We start from the raw sequence: 17628 nt of genomic DNA, 5'->3' as shown, positions 1-17628 counted from the left end.
GACCACAAAAACAACAACAGGTTTTAATTTACGAAAACGATATTTGAGAAAAATTACGCCTGCGTGTGCGTGTGCGTGTGCGTGCGCGCGGGGGATGAGTTGAGAAACAACTGTCTTTGGATCACTGAGAATGTTTCATACACTATGCTTTCAGAAGTGTCGTTGTAAAATTCATTAATTGTTGGAAACAGTGTCTTATTGCATAGTATTGTGTAATCGTGTAAAACTTACTTTATTGTTTTTTGCATGCGGAAGTGCTCCTCTATTGTAAGTGTTTGATAGAGACTGTTCCAGCGCTGTTGGGTGGTTCCTATCTACCAGATGATCACTATGTATGCGGTCGCTTGCGTGCTAGTGAGATCCCAGTGAACTCGTTCCGTTGCAGGCAGCATGTCCGTGGTGACGGCGATGCTGGTGGTGGCCGTAGTGCTGTCGGCGACCCGCGGCGAGGTGTCTCTGGGAGGCATGCTCTACCCCAGGGAGTCAGAGTCCCGCGAGGTGCGCTCCCTCGACGGCGTCTGGGACTTCCGCCTCTCCGACAACCTGCAGGGCTACTGGGAGCGCTGGTACGAGCACGACCTGCGCTCCGTGAGTAACTTCTCAACTCGACTGCCTAGTTGTGCTTTGTACCGAAACGCGTGAGAATACTGCCGAATAAGTTTCCACGTGTCTACATGTGCAGTTTCAAAACCGGATCGATACCTCTTGGAAGTATTGCTTTCCCCATTCTGTCCATATGCAGCACATACCGGACGAAAAACTAACGAATTAAATTCTACGAGATGTGTTCCGAAAGCAACGGGAATCCTGTAATTTCGCATGTTGTTTTAGTCCAATTTATGAGATTTCCTCGTTGTGTTGGTAACACGTTTAAAAGTATCTACTATCGGATATTTAGTCTGTTGTAAGCTGTATCAAAGACCGCAAATGCTTTTTAGTTTTGGGCGATTATTTATTTTGACCGTTGCACATTTTATAGAAAACGCTGCTTTGGCCAAGATTGCAATATAAAGAACATAGATTACTAGTTTCAACCGCTTAAATGGTCATCTTAGTACCTGGAAACTTACACAGGTAAGTCAGAAATATTTTGGAGTAGAGCAGCTCTGACCAGAAATAATTATGCAAAAACTGTGAACCACACACACAAAGATACAAACATGCGGTGCTTAAATCCAGAGAATAAGTAAGAAACTTTGTCATTACAGAGTCAACATCCATAAAGAAGTGTCACTGTAAAACAAAATAAATTTACATGGGTAAGATCCAAAGCCATTGGTACGAAACTACGTGCAGAACGTGCCCTACGCTCGTATTTGCGACATACGAATGTGAAACAGTGTATAAGCATCCTTATCGTATGTCATCAGAGAAACCTGTGAGCCCATGTACAAAGTGTCAGTCAGTCTGTTTACTGTTTTGATCCAGTTAACTTTGACGACGGCTGTATATACGACAACGATTCTCGTGCACTGGTTCACATACGTATGTTGTAAATATGACTGTAAGGTACGTTCCTCGCTATAAATTTGTTGCAAGTAGTTTCATGCCATTTGCTTTCGATCTTATCCATGTAAATTTATTTTGTTTTACAGAGACATTTCGTTACGGATGTTAACACAAGGATGACAAAACATCTTACTTGTTCCCTCGATTTACACACACCGTGTTTGTATTCTGCGATGAACTCTTCATAGCTTTTGCGTAATTATTTCTGGTCAATATTTTGGTTCGCAGTATTTCTGACTTGAAATCTTGTAACAGTTTTCGGATCTGATGAGGACCTTTTAAGCGGCTGAAACTAGTAAACATGTTCTCTGTATTGCTATGTTGGCCAAATAACGAATTGTCACAAAATCTTAAACAGTAAAGTTCACAGATCGGCATCTCGACTCTGTCAGGTAATTATATTTATTTTCTCTAAAAATGGATCATAGAATCTATACTAAATTTTGCTGTAATAACGGAATAAAGTATAGCAAAGTTATAGAAATGGTAAACATTACTTTCACTGAGTCTGCTATGACTAAAACAAAAGGTTTACGAGTGGTATAAGCATTTCGAAGCCGGCCTTGAAGACGTTGAAGATGATGATCGCCCTGATTGCTCCAGGACATCAGCAACCGATGGAGAAAGTGAATGAAACAATAGTGAACGATCGCCGAATCACAAACAGTGCTCAGGCACTGTATTTAAAAAAAAAAAAAATTGGTTACGAAACATGTGACAGCAAAGTTGTTCCAAAATTGTTAAATTTCTAACAAAAACACCGCCGAATGCAAGTTGCTGAGGGATCGCTAGATGAAGTCAACAGCGATGCAGAACTTACGAAACGTGTCATAACAGGTGATGAAACATGGGTTTACGGATATGATGTAGAAATATTAGGGACCACAAGGGAACTTCCCAGAGACGGCCAACCGATTCGGCTCATATTTCTCAAGTCTCCTGTGTACAAATTGAAATGAATATATTTTGGCTCAACAAGCGTTCGATTTTAAGAAAACGAGTTCACGACGCGCTATCGACACAAAATTCAGGGGATCAATAGGTAATTGCAAACTGAGCATTCATCGTCGTCATAGGCTGTATATGGGGTCCTGCAAATGCATGTTTTCCTAAAAACCGAGGAAAGAAACGTTTACGACTGCCGCTAATGTGCCCATAACATGAAGGCTACTTTTCGGAAGCGCCACTGGTGATGCGACTAGGCCATATGGCTTGAAAGCGGAGAACCTGTGTTCAACTGCCCGATGCATTCTGCAGTTTTCTCATTCGTGTTTCTTTCCGCTTCTAAATTGGTAGGAATAGAGAGTTACTAAGGTGAGTAAATCAATGGGGAACAATAACAAGATAGTGAAATAAATTTCACAGACGACTGGATTAGTAAGGAAGTAAAATTATGAGCCTTGTCATATGAAAACAATTCCGAGTAAGATTGCTGCGAAGACAAGCATTTGACGTATGTTAGCGCATAAGGAAGAGAAACGAGCCCTTGTCGCAGTAGGTAGTATACAAAAATAACGCATTCGTTCAGGGCGCAATGTTCCAGCACAGCGCCTGGAAAATTGTTGCCTACAGTTTTCCTATACTTATAATTAACGATTAATTTGGTCATCGGAGTATAGAAGGGGTAAATCACTTAACCGATTCGTTAATACATGTTTGTCACTTGTTCAAAATCCGGGAAATAGGGAGATTCACTTTAGAAAACATTTTTTTTCTTTATTGTGATTTTAAAACCTGTACAACAGGCAGGCTGGCAGAAGCATTCTACGCTGCTCTTCAGCCGTAGAATAGACAATGATAAAAAATACAGAAGGAATACACAGAATTTACATAATGGCGGGTAATAAAACAGTAGACACATAAATACAAAACCACGGAGCCGTTCACACTCGACGATAATCCACACTACAAACTGTTGACACGACGCACTAACACTGATGATGTCGATGGCACATGTGAACGATGGAGTGTGATGGTGAACACTAAACACAAAACGACGGCACACACGAGAAACGGATGGCGATGATCTCCGCCGCGCGAATGTTCACGTAGCGTGTGCGAGTCCGGGGACCTGTCAAGAGGGGGAGAAGGGTGAGGGGGAGGGAGATGGGAGTGCAAAGATGCCAATGGCAGAGGAGATGGGAGGGGGAGTTGAGGGATGGGGGTAGGGGAAGCCTGGGGGAGGAGTGGGAAGAAAGGGAGGAGGGAGGGAAGGAGGAGAGAAGGGAGGGAGGGTGCCCAAAGGAGAAAACACAGGAAGTGGAAGGGGAGGATCAAAGTTGATAGGAGGGGTAGATGGAGGGGAGGAGGGCATCATCAGGGAGGGGGAGCTGGCGGAAGCCACCTTGGGAGAGGGTAAAGATGGTGGAGAAATGGAGACTGGGTGGGACGTGGGAATACAGGCACGGCAGTGGGCGGGGTGAGAGAGGATGGGTGAGACAAGCGGGTGAGGAGGATCGAGTTTACCGGAGGTGTAGAGGATCTGTATCCGTTCGAGTAAAAGGAGGAGGTGGGGATCCGTGAGGGGAGGGGAGACGGATGCGATATTCGAGGCGGAGAGCATGGCGTTCAAGGATCTGAAGGGATTTATAAAAGGAAGGGGGGGGTGGAGATCCAGGCCGGATGGGCGTAACAGAGGATAGAGCAGATGAGGGATTTATAGGTGTGGAGTATGGTGGAGGGGTCCAGACCCCACGTACGGCCGGAAAGGAGCTTGAGGAGATGGAGTCGGGAGCGTGCCTTGGCTTGGATTGTCCGGAGATGGGGGGTCCAGGAGAGGCGACGGTCGAGGGTGACGCCAAGGTACTTAAGGGTGGGGGTGAGGGCGATAGGACGGCCATAGATGGTTAGATAGAAATCGAGGAGGTGGTTTTGCCTACAATGATCGCCTGGGTTTTGGAGGGATTGACCTTGAGCAACCACTGGTTGCGCCAAGATGGGATTGGAGAAGGTGTTGGGAACGCTGCAGGGTGGGGGGGAGGGCAAGGAAGGCGGTGTCCTCGGCAAACTGGAGAAGGTGACGGGGGGTGACGGCGGCGGCATGTCCACCGTATACAGAAGTGGGGAGAGGACGGAGCCTTGGGGCACACCGGCGGAGGGAAAAAAGGTGTAGGAATCCGTGTTATGGATGGTGATGTAGGAAGGACGGTGGGAGAGAAAGGAGTCGATCAGACGGACGTAGTTAATGGGAAGGGCGAAGGTTTGGAGCTTGAAGAGGAGGCCGGAATGCCATACGTGGTCATAGGCACGTTCGAGATCCAGGGAGAGGAAGATTGCGGAGCAACGGGAATTAAGCTGTTCGGAAAGGAAATGAGTGAGGTGAAGGAGAAGGTCATCGGAAGAGAAAGATGGCCAAAAGCCACACTGGGTAACGGGAAGGAGGTGGTGCTGGTCGAGATGCTGGTGGATGCGTCGGGTGAGGATAGATTCCAGGACCTTGCTGAAGACCGATGTAAGGTTGATGGGACGGTAGGAGGAGACGGCGGACGGCGGTTTACCAGGTTTAAGGAACATCAGGATATGGGAGGTTTTCCACAGGTCGGGGTAGTAGCTGGTGGACAGGGCTATATTGTAGAGCCTGGCCAGGGTGGAGAGGAAAGAGACAGGAGCTTCACGAAGGTGGCGATAGGTGACACGATCGTGACCAGGAGCGGTGTTGCGTTTTGTGCGGAGTGCAGCAATGAGATCCTGTGTAGTGATAGGGGCATTGAGTTCCGTGTGTGCAATGTTGTCCAAGTACTGGAAATCAGGTGCGAGGGGAGGGACAGAGGTGTTAGTTCGATCGCGGACATCCGGGAAGAGGGAGTAATCGGACTGGGGATCGTCGGGGATGGAAAAGACATCGAAGAGGTAGTAGGCAAAGTAATTGGCCTTACTGAGGGTGTCAGGGAAGGGGTGATCATCATGGAGAAGAGGATAGTAGGGGGGGGGGGGGGTTTAGTTCTGGTAAGGCGACGGAAGGCTGACCAGAACTTGGACGAGTTTATAGTTAGGGTAGCAATAAACGGGTGCATGTCTGTCGCCAGTCCTGGCGTTTCTTAGCCACGACCAAGTTTCGGATGTGCCGCTGGAATTGCCGGTGCTGTCGTAGTGTGTCCGGGTCACGCGTGTGGAGGAAGGCACGGTTTTAGAAAACATATTTTGAGAACATTTTAATTCTGATAGCTCTACAATAGCTCTTTCAAGCACTCTGTTGAATGTCCTCACTTTTCTTCCAACAACTACGTGAATAGCATCAAGCAAACATTCGAAGCAAATTTACTGGCGGCACTAAGAACATCTAATGAATGCAATCTTCGCGGAACTACACCGTTCCTTTCGAATATTCGACGAAAAACAGACATGGTTTACCTTTTAAAGTATTTCCTCTTCGGGAATTACCCAGTTTGCGCTTTCGTCGAACAGCCTTTACCATGTGGGGACGTAAACAGCAGTCTAAACAGTTTCTTTCCTAGATTTCTAGGAAAATATACGTTTACGGACCCCATCACGATTGAAAATGTTCAATTTTCAGTTATCTGTTGATCCCATGAAGTCTGAACCTATCACGCTTCATGACCTTCAGGGACGGATTTCTCAAAAACTGAGGATTGTTCGACTATAATATTTTAGTCTTCCATTTTATGCTCTATACAAACGAGCCACAAAATGTAAGCCGAATCGCTTAGCAGTGTCAGGCTTTTTCCCTTGTCAGTCTTCCCACTGGAAGCATTTTGGATCTCCAAGAACAAAAATAGCTCTTAAAGTCCTGTCAAATGTGGAAGTTAGGATCAATGTGTTCTTCGATTTACCGCCGCAGTTAATCATGAGTTCATGTCACAAGTTGGAACGCTTAATAAGGAGTACTACTTACAGATCTAATGCCGTTTGTGAGCATCAATCCGGAAGAAACGGACAGATATGTGCCGAAAAAGGTACATGGTTTTGCATCACAATGATGCATCTGTTATTACACTTAGTTGCTTGTTCATCAACTTTTTGCCAAAATCAGCACTATAATAATGCCTCAGACTAAATACACTCCTGGAAATTGAAATAAGAACACCGTGAATTCATTGTCCCAGGAAGGGGAAACTTTATTGACACATTCCTGGGGTCAGATACATCACATGATCACACTGACAGAACCACAGGCACATAGACACAAGCAACAGAGCATGCACAATGTCGGCACTAGTACAGTGTATATCCACCTTTCGCAGCAATGCAGGCTGCTATTCTCCCATGGAGACGATCGTAGAGATGCTGGATGTAGTCCTGTGGAACGGCTTGCCATGCCATTTCCACCTGGCGCCTCAGTTGGACCAGCGTTCGTGCTGGACGTGCAGACCGCGTGAGACGACGCTTCATCCAGTCCCAAACATGCTCAATGGGGAACAGATCAGGAGATCTTGCTGGCCAGGGCAGTTGACTTACACCTTCTAGAGCACGTTGGGTGGCACGGGATACATGCGGACGTGTATTGTCCTGTTGGAACAGCAAGTTCCCTTGCCGGTCTAGGAATGGTAGAACGATGGGTTCGATGACGGTTTGAATGTACCGTGCACTATTCAGTGTCCCCTCGACGATCACCAGTGGTGTACGGCCAGTGTAGGAGATCGCTCCCCACACCATGATGCCGGGTGTTGGCCCTGTGTGCCTCGGTCGTATGCAGTCCTGATTGTGGCGCTCACCTGCACGGCGCCAAACACGCATACGACCATCATTGGCACCAAGGCAGAAGCGACTCTCATCGCTGAAGACGACACGTCTCCATTCGTCCCTCCATTCACGCCTGTCGCGACACCACTGGAGGCGGGCTGCACGATGTTGGGGCGTGAGCGGAAGACGGCCTAACGGTGTGCGGGACCGTAGCCCAGCTTCATGGAGACGGTTGCGAATGGTCCTCGCCGATACCCCAGGAGCAACAGTGTCCCTAATTTGCTGGGAAGTGGCGGTGCGGTCCCCTACGGCACTGCGTAGGATCCTACGATCTTGGCGTGCATCCGTGCGTCGATGCGGTCCGGTCCCAGGTCGACGGGCACGTGCACCTTCCGCCGACCACTGGCGACAACATCGATGTACTGTGGAGACCTCACGCCCCACGTGTTGAGCAATTCGGCGGTACGTCCACCCGGCCTCCCGCATGCCCACTATACGCCCTCGCTCAAAGTCCGTCAACTGCACATACGGTTCACGTCCACGCTGTCGCGGCATGCTACCAGTGTTAAAGACTGCGATGGAGCTCCGTATGCCACGGCAAACTGGCTGACACTGACGGCGGCGGTGCACAAATGCTGCGCAGCTAGCGCCATTCGACGGCCAACACCGCAGTTCCTGGTGTGTCCGCTGTGCCGTGCGTGTGATCATTGCTTGTACAGCCCTCTCGCAGTGTCCGGAGCAAGTATGGTGGGTCTGACACACCGGTGTCAATGTGTTCTTTTTTCCATTTCCAGGAGTGTAGTTGCCAAACATGTGCCCCTGTGGCTTCTTTCTGTTCCCAAAAATTAAGAAAGCCTTAAAGAGCCAATGTTTTACAAGCACAGGCAAGATTAAAAACACATCGTTGAGAGAGCTAAAAACTGCCCCAAAGATGTTTGGGAGACGGGACAAAACGATGGCGTAATGTATATTTAATGATCACTATTGTGAAGGGGATAACGTTGATGTAGATGTATAAATAAAATTCTTTACGGAAAACGTAAATTCCTGTTACTTTTTGAACACACCTAGTGTATGCGTCCACACTGTTTTTCCTCATTTTCCTGATGGGGCCACGTATCAAAAACTATTGTAGATAATTTAGGCGAATTATGTAATAATTGTGACTCGAGGCAGTCTCTGAGAAACCTCTTCAAGAAAGTCTATATACATTTATGAGAAGTCATGTAAGTTAAAAAGATTACTTTTGAGGGAATAAAACTTCATGGACGCTTTGGGCCAGAAAAAAATCCATCTGAATGCTTCCATAGTGACAAGACTTCAGGTACAAGAATCCTATTGAGTCATTCGACGGCACAAAAATTGAATTTTCAATTTAAGTGGCTGTTTGATTTTCGAAAGATACTGATCACTACTCCTAAAATAACTGTGTATTTCTTTCAATGTACAAAGTATTCATTTATAGTGTTCATGTTTAGATAGCGGGAGTGCACTGGCATCAAGCTCTCGGTAGTTATAGTCACTTCCACGTAGACTTTTAGCTCACCCTACACACACTGACGGAAATGGATAGTGTTACACCACCCAGCACCAGTCTGGTATTCATTAAATTTTGTAGGGACACCCATCACATAACGGGTAATGAATGATTTAATTTTCATTTCATTCGGAACCGATGTCCATCGTCAACATGAGTGCTAGGTGTGACACCCACAGGCACTAATACGCAGCCCAAAAGCAAACAGCCTCTGAGCACCATCTTCACCTTTTTGCCATACCTAAAACACACGTAAATCCACGAATATTGATAGATGGAGATTGATATGAGAGTGTACGTCCCCCCGTTTCATCCCAGACATGCTCTGTAAGTGACAAAGTAGAAGGCTGGGCAGGACTGACTAGTACATTCCTCAAGGATCTCTTGGTATGTCATTTTGTGACCAGGTCATGAAGAATATGGCAACAGGATTCGCAGTTCTTGCCACATATCGGCGGGCTTTCAACCTCCTTTCACCAATTACCAGATCAGTCCTTTTCTCACATTCCACATCAAGATTCCAGGAGTTGGAGAGAGAAGCAACCTGATTTGAGAAGCGATCGGACAATGGCTGTTTCCTGTGAAGCTTGTCGTCTAGATACATGTTAGCGTTGATATGACAGTCACAAACAGATGCTACATTCATTTCCGAACATGAAAAAATGCGACTATTTGTCCCAATTGACTCTGACATTGCAACACACAGGTCTATGACGTATGTCATAAGATATCAGCGATGAAAGATACATGGCAACTCGAGATCTCAACCCAGCTTCCAGTACTCTGTTCCTGACGGTTCGTGGTAACACTCTACCTTTTATCTCTGCCCATATATCAGCTGTTTTCATTCGTGCATGCATCAGAGCCAGTCGAATAATCGTACGATCTTTCGTGATTTAGTCCATCTGGGAGGACCCGTGCCTGTTCCTGTTGCCACACCATCGTCCAGAGTCAATCTCATCACCACTCGTTCTGAATTCGTTGGACTACAGCGATCAGTCGGCATGATATTCCCACGTCTCTCGTGCCGGTGCCAAAGAGTTTATCTTTTGCTGAGTCCGAAAGATGGTGGCAATCTGCAGGTATACGTCCTCTGAGCACAGTGCTTTTGATCTCCACGTGAAAAGTTCCAGTAACATACGGCCAATACTGATCAATTACGCGATAATTTTTCTCTTTAGGAATGCCTCTTCTCTGTACAGAAACGACACCGGCAAAAGGACGAAAATTCAACCAACGTATCGCACAGGTCCTCCCCATGAACCATGGACCTTGACGTTGGTGGGGAGGCTTGCGTGCCTCAGCGATACAGATGGCCGTACCGTAGGTGCAACCACAACGGAGGGATATCTGTTGAGAGGCCAGACAAACGTGTGGTTCCTGAAGAGGGGCAGCAGCCTTCTCAATAGTTGCAGGGGCAACAGTCTGGATGATTGACTGATCTGGCCTTGTAACATTAACCAAAACGGCCTTGCAGTGCTGGTACTGCGAACGGCTGAAAGTAAGGGGAAACTACAGCCGTAATTTTTCCCGAGGGCATGCAGCTTTACCATGGAGAGCTGCATCAAACCAGTCTCAGGACTGAAGACCACAACAACAACATCGCATAGGTACGGAAATAACGGAGTATGTTCAGTAGCGTTCGGTCAAGGTGTTCCTGATAAGATACTTTCCATTTTCGTCGCTGTGTCAAGGGTGGGGCTGCCTTCGCCCTTAACCTTCCTCAGTCTCTGATGCGTTTACCGACTGGGATAAGCATCTTCGAGTAATCAGAGTGGCGAGTCAATTTGATTCTTACTTTTAATGCATGCGACATTGCGGAATTTCCAGACAGGAGAAGTGATGATGATGCCGGTGCCGGCCAGCTACAACGACGTGACGCAGCTGAAGGAGGTGCGCGACCACGTGGGGCTGGTCTGGTACGACCGGCGCTTCTTCGTGCCGCGCTCCTGGCAGTCGCCCAACATCCGCGTGTGGCTGCGCTTCGGCAGCGTACACTACGTCGCCCAAGTGGTAAGTGCTGGCGCAGCTTTCTTGCACTAGCAGTTGAAGCTATTGACGCTGTAAAGTGCCTGGAGTCCCTCGCCCTCTCCTCCTTCTGAATTCATTTGCCACCGAGCGATATTCTCCCAGTTACAGCACTGGGTTAAACTTTAAAAAGAAGTGAGTTTCATATTCCTACCCACGCATATTGATAGATTTTGTGTGGTTAGTCCAGATCATAAAGACATAGGTCCCACATTTGTTATTTACAGCCAATGTCCATTCCCAAACTTCGGGTAGTTAGCTAACAGTTCGTGTCGAATTATTTCGACGCCGACGATGCTGCGACCCTAGCTTCTCTTCCTTTCTGAGTGGTATCTCGAGTCTTTTCGGATCTGCCGACTGCCACTTACCATTCTTCGTCTTTTCTTCATCCCCTTATGCACTAGACCAGACAATGTTTGATCTTGCCATAGAGATATAATATAGCAGTTGTTTTGGATTACGTTCATCGCCTATCCTCTCTTGCGCATCCCTATTCTGCATTCTGTCTTGATCTTCAAGAAATGCACTTGAAATGACCACTCTCCCAACATTCCGTGGTTATCGGGGATCCTGTCGGAACCCTGCCGGTCCCGGGGATCTGGCGGCATCTGCACTTTGGTTCCTCCGATGTCATTAGTGACTTTGTAAGTAGGCTGTTTAGTTTTTTTTATTGGTAACGCCACGTAGCGCTCTGTATGAAAATCACTGACTGTGCTGTGTGAAGTCTGTGGCTGGTCTGCATTGTTGCAATATTGCTATTGTAGTGTTGGGCAGTTGGCTGTTAACAGCGCGTAGCGTTGCGCAGTTGGAGGTGAGGCGCCAGCAGTGGTGGATGTGGGGAGAGAGAGAGATATATATAATGACTTTTGAACAGTATTAAGGTAAATACATTGTTTGTTCGCTATCAAAATCTTTCATTTGCTAACTATGCCTATCAGTAGTTAGTGCCTTCAGTAGTTAGAATCTTTTATTTAGCTGGCAGTATTGGCGCTCGCTGTATTGCAGTAGTTAGAATAACGAAGATTTTTGTGAGGTGAGAGTTCATGAATGGTATAGGTTATTGTTAGTCAGGGCCATTCTTTTGTACGGATTACTGAAAGTCAGATTGCGTTGCGCTAAAAACATTGTGTGTCACTTTAGTGAATGTCTGAGTACGTTCAGTTTTGCTCAGCTGTTTGAAAATCAAATATCGTAGGGGTTTATCAGCACAGCCATTAATTAATTTTTCTAAGGGAACGTTTCAATTGGAACCCCCTATGTACCAACATGGCAGCAATAGTGGGTAGAGTGAAAACGACTGTGGCAATCACAGTTCGCAATATCTACTCCCCTCCAGGTGGCCACTTCCTTATGTCGCACTGTCTACCTTACTACAGCAACTCCCACTCTCATTTCTCCTCCTTGGGGACTTCACTGCCCACCACCCACAGTCAGGGACTGCCACTTCAATGCGTAGCGGTCTCCTAATTGACCAATTTACTACAGAATTCGATTAGCGTCTCCTCAATGATAGTTCCCATACCCACTTCAGTGCCACTCATGCCATCTTTACTGCTATCGCATGATCTCCTCCTCTGCTCCCATAGCTTCCCTATATTGGTCATCCCATGACGATCTTTGACATTGATTCTATAGCTTCCCTGCTGCCGCCAGGCAGACAGGCGCCCCCGTTGGGCATTCCGCAGGGCCAATTGGCCTTTATATGTATTTGCTGTGCACTTCCACACCTCCCTCTCGAATTGCATTAATGCTGTCGTGCAAGGCGTCTCTGCCACTGCTTGCTGCTGGCACTGCTGTCCCCCTATACACAGGTCCCCCTCGGCGTCGACTGGTACCGTGGTGGACCAAGAATTATCAGTCGCTGTCCAGGACCGCCGACGGGCGCTGCAGTAATTTAAGCGACACCATTTACAGACCGACCTCATCACTTTTAAGCGTCTCCGTGCTAAGGCTCGTTACCTTATTAAGTAGAGTAAAAAAGGAATGCTGGGAGAGCTGTTTCCTCCCTGGTGACGTACGCCTCCTCATCAAAGGTTTGGTCCAAGCTCTGTAGACTTCTGGGCTGCTAGCGACAGTCAACTGTCGTGGGCCTCATCCTCCAAGGGGCTCTGTGCACTGATCCATTGGTCCACGCAGAACTTCTCGCGACACATTTTGCTATGGCATCGGCTACTTTTCTCCGGCAGAAACGAGTTGAACAGACCCCCTCTGCTTCAATCTGCGCCACATTGAACCCCATAATAAGCTCTTCACTGAATGGGAATTCTAGCAGGCTCTTACCTCTTCACGTGCCACGGCCCCAGGTCCGGATTCCATCCACAACCAGATGATCCAATACTTGGACGTTCCCCAGAGGAAACATCTCCTCAGTGTCGTCAACCGCATTTGGCTCACGGGTGATTTCCCATGGCAATGGCTAGTAAGTATAGTTATCCCTGTCGTTAAGTCCAGGAAGAACCCAGCGTCTCTCGACAGCTACCACCCCATTAGCCTGACGAATGTACTTCGTAAACTGCTAGAGAGGATGGTTAGCTTCAGATTATGTTGGGTACTCGAATCTCGGGGCCTTTTGTCCCACATCAGTGTGGTTTCCGAGAAAGACTGTCTCCAACTGACCATACACTCAGATTGGAAACAGCAATCCGACGTTTTACTAATCCCTGGCACTTTGTCGCAGTCTTCTTTGATCTACGTACATAAGATATACAACTCAACTTGGCACCATAAAATTTTAGTTACCCTTCCCACTTTTTTCCACGAGTTTTTATCTCGCCGGATCTTCCGGGTTCGAGTTTGCACATGAGTCAGCGTCTCTCGGATTCGGGAGAAGGCTATTCCGTAGGGTTGTATGGTAAGTATCACACTTTTCGTCATAGCCATCAATGGGCTTGCAACCTCTGTTGGGCCTGTGTTCACCACGTCATCGTACGTCGACGATTTTTGCAACTGGTGCAGCTCCCACTCGATAGCACCTGCCGAGCGCCGGCTCCCAGGCGCCATCTGAGGGGCCTCCGCCATCTCCCATGGCTTACAGTTTTAGCCCTCCAAAACGCGAGTTATGCATTTTTGTCGACGACCCACAGTACTCCCCGATCCAGAACTTTATTTAGGCGACCAGCTCCTAAATGTTGTAACACACTCTCGTTTCTTTGGCCTTATTCTTGATAAAAAGCTGACGTGACTGCCCCATATTCCCACCTAGTGCTGCATGCACCTAGTGCTCTCCACCTCCTGGGCCACTTGTCTTGGGGTGCTGACCATACCATTCTTCTCCATCTTCACCATGCTCTGGTCTTGTCCGGACTAGATTATGGAAGTCAGATTTATGGCTCAGCAGCTCCTTCCACTCTGCAAATACTTGACCCTGTTCATCAATGTGGGGTGGGCATCTGGCTATTGGCACATTTTGCCCCATTCCTGCTGATAGGCTCCTGGCAGAAATGGGGACTCTACAAATACGGTTTCTTACACAATCGCCATTCGCCAATTCCCTGATCACCCCGTGTACCATGTCTTAGCAAACGAGGGATGTCTCCCTCCTGACAACCGCCCATGGATGGTGTTGCCGGTTGGCATGTGTCTCACTTCCTTCTGTCGGAATCTCCATCTCCCCTCTCTGGAATTCACCTTGTGTATTTCCTCCCATAGCCCTCTTGGATCGTGTCTAGACCATGGATTAGGACCGACCTATTCCAGGGTTCTGAGGTCCCTGTCGAACCCATGGTCTTCTGGCGTCTTGTATGTGCCATGCTTGCAGAGTTTCAGGGTGCCGACATCTTCTACACTGATGGTTCTAAGACAGTAGATGAGGTGGTATATGCTTTCACGTCTCCTACTGGCTTAGAATGCCATTTATTGCCGGGATCATGCAATGTGTTCACAGCAGAGCATCTAGCCATTCACAGAGCCCTCTATTTTGATTCTCAGGCCTTCCTCCACAGTTTTAATTTATACTGACTCAACAAGCAGCCTGCACTCTATCGACTGGTGCTACTCTCGTCACCCTTTGGTCTCTACTATCCATGATCTTCTCTCTGCCCTTGGCTATACCATCTGCTCCGTTGTCTTTCTCTGGGTCCCAAGTCATGTGGGCATCCCAAGGAATGACTTGGCTGAACGTTTGACTAGAGAAGCAGATACTTACCCCCCATTCCCTTCCATGATTCCAGCTGTAGATGTACGGACATACGTCAAATCTCTCTTTGTCCAAAAGTGGAATGACATTTGGTACGCTACTGCTCACAGTAATGAACTCCGTACAATCAAGGAGCTACCCCAGTTTGGCGCTCTTCCCTCCGTTCCTCTCTGAAGGAGTCCATTGTTTCATGCCGCCTATGCATTGGGCATACCACGCTCACCCATTGTTTCTGCCTTCGTAGCGAACCACCCCCAAAATGTGGTTCTGAAGCCAGACTGATGGTATACCACATGTTGGTGAAATGTCCCCTTCTTTTGGCCCTTCGTGCTGAGTACAATCGTCCAGGTTCCTTAATTTTAACATTACTAGATGATTCACGGATGGCTGAACTGGTCCTCAGTGGTTTTCATTTCTAGATATAAGGTTTTGCTTTACTCATGGACCTCTCTTCATGTCCTCTCAGTCTGGGACTCCATGACCGCTCCCCCATGGGAAGAGCTCTCTTTTTTTCCAGTCTTTAGATTTGATCTCACGTTTTATGCCTTTTAATGTGTGTGTATTTTAACTACGTTGTTTTATAATTTGACTCTTCTGACTGGATCCTTCCACTTTTAGCGGACACTCTGTTTTCTGTGAGTAACTTCGGAATCGCGGGACTGATGACCTCACCGTTTGGTCCCATAAACCCTCTCAATCAATCAGTTAACCCAGAACTGCAGAATATTGGGCAGTGAAAATGCACACACCCCAAAGTTAATGTGTTTCGTACCTGTAGCAAACTGAAAGTGTACTGTCCTTTCTTCTTTATGAAGAAAACTGTCATTCGTATTGTGTATCTGGATGTGTTTGATAACTTTTTAATCCCACAGATCGATGAAGATGACCGAGATGGGATGTTTTACTACCAGCAAGACGGTGAACCACCATATTCCTCCGTGGACGTTCCAGGTTTCCTCGATAATCACTTCCCAAGCCGGTGGATTAGCCGTGAAGAGCCAATCGCATGGCCACCTCCCTTTCTGTCTTTAGGGTTTCATGAAAGACACTGTGTACGTTCCGCCCCTACCAAACAATTAGCAGTCCTGAAAAATCGAATCTACGCTGCTGCTGCTCAAGTTAAGCCCGATTCGCTGCAACAAGTGGCGGAAAAAGTTGATTATCGGCGGCATGTTTGTCGCATCACAAATGATAGTTACATCGAACAAAATGCACTCGACACTTTTATGCGAAACTTGTGGTTGTTTGTTACAAAATGACAAATCTATCCATTCTGTAAGTTACATCAAGAAATTTCTAAATCATTCCAGAGCTGAAAGTCCTTTTTGACTTACATTGTACAGCGTTGATTCTGCCGACAGGAGTCAGTATCAGTGGAATATGCAGACTTTGCATGTCATCCGCTACGTTTCATTGGGTCTCGATAGAGCAGGGGCGAAATTATTCGGTCGTATTTTGGTGGCAATGGCAGTGCCCCCCCCCCCCCCCCCATTTTTGTAGACGGCAGTACTCCATCCGGCGCAGCTACGGGCCCACATCCAATAATGCGAGCCGTGCAGTATTCAGACTTCTTTAATATTTCCTGTATTTAAAACAGATTTGTTACTGGTCGTCTTGATCGCATTAAGTTTTTAAAATGATCGGTTGCGGTTCAACATCAAGCATCCTCAGAGCTGACTGTATCCGTTACAAGAGTAGCCTGTCCAACTACCAGCATAATTTGTGTGGTAAGTCACCGAACAAAATGAGGACATTATGTCAATTTTTGCAAAATTCGCTTGAAAGATGTATCACAGATACGTAAGTACATCTTGGGGGTTGGGTAAATGCTAATCGGAATTCACTTCACATGTATGTGAATATCTGATGCGATGTTCCCTGTAACTCCTATGCACAGTACTACTTTAAACACAGTGGTGACTCCCTCTTGTCCATGATCGTGACGAAAATTGTATGTCTAGAGTGAGGCAGTCTCATTACTGTACATCCACAACGGTAGCAACATGTCGAGGCGCGGTTTTCACTAAGTTACCGCCGGCAATGTGACGATACATCTGATGTTTTTTTTTTTTGGTCATCAGTCTACTGACTGGTTTGATGCGGCCCGCCACAAATTCCTTTCCTGTGCTAACCTCTTCATCTCAGAGTAGCACTTGCAACCTATGTCCTCAATTATTTGCTTGACGTATTCCAATCTCTGTCTTCCTCTACAGTTTTTGCCCTCTATAGCTCCCTCTAGTACCATCGAAGTCATTCCCTCATGTCTTAGCAGATGTCCTATCATCCTGGTCATCCTATCAGTGTTTTCTACATATTCCTTTCCTCTCCGATTCTGCGTAGAACCTCCTCATTCCTTACCTTATCAGTCCACCTAATTTTCAACATTCGTCTATAGCACCACATCTCAAATGCTTCGATTCTCTTCTGTTCCGGTTTTCCCACAGTCCATGTTTCAGTACCATACAATGCTGTACTCCAGACGTACATCCTCAGAAATTTCTTCCTCAAATTAAGCCCGGTATTTGATATTAGTAGACTTCTCTTGGCCAGAAATGCCTTTTTTGCCATAGCGAGTCTGCTTTTGATGTCCTCCTTGCTCCGTCCGTCATTGGTTGTTTTACTGCCTAGGTAGCAGAATTCCTCAACTTCATTGACTACGTGACCATCAATCCTGATGTTAAGTTTCTCGCTGTTCTCATTTCTACTACTTCTCATTACCTTCGTCTTTCTCCGATTTACTCTCAAACCATACTGTGTACTCATTAGACTGTTCATTCCG

At 46.9% G+C, this 17628-nt stretch overlaps 1 protein-coding gene across 1 annotated transcript in view; it reads left to right on the top strand.

Annotated features, from left to right (window-relative positions):
* Window positions 1-390: 390 nt before the first annotated feature.
* The window catches only part of LOC124547172 (beta-glucuronidase-like), a 94126-nt gene continuing 76888 nt past the window's right edge, over window positions 391-17628 (top strand). The window contains exons 1-2 of the mRNA XM_047125090.1: window positions 391-588; window positions 10517-10699. Of these exons, the coding sequence (XP_046981046.1) occupies window positions 391-588; window positions 10517-10699 (381 nt within the window). The remainder of the gene's footprint in view (window positions 589-10516; window positions 10700-17628) is intronic.

Source organism: Schistocerca americana, chromosome 1 (assembly GCF_021461395.2).
Source record: "Schistocerca americana isolate TAMUIC-IGC-003095 chromosome 1, iqSchAmer2.1, whole genome shotgun sequence".
Classification (NCBI taxonomy): Eukaryota; Metazoa; Arthropoda; class Insecta; order Orthoptera; family Acrididae; genus Schistocerca; species Schistocerca americana.
This window is presented reverse-complemented; position numbering and strand designations above follow the sequence as displayed.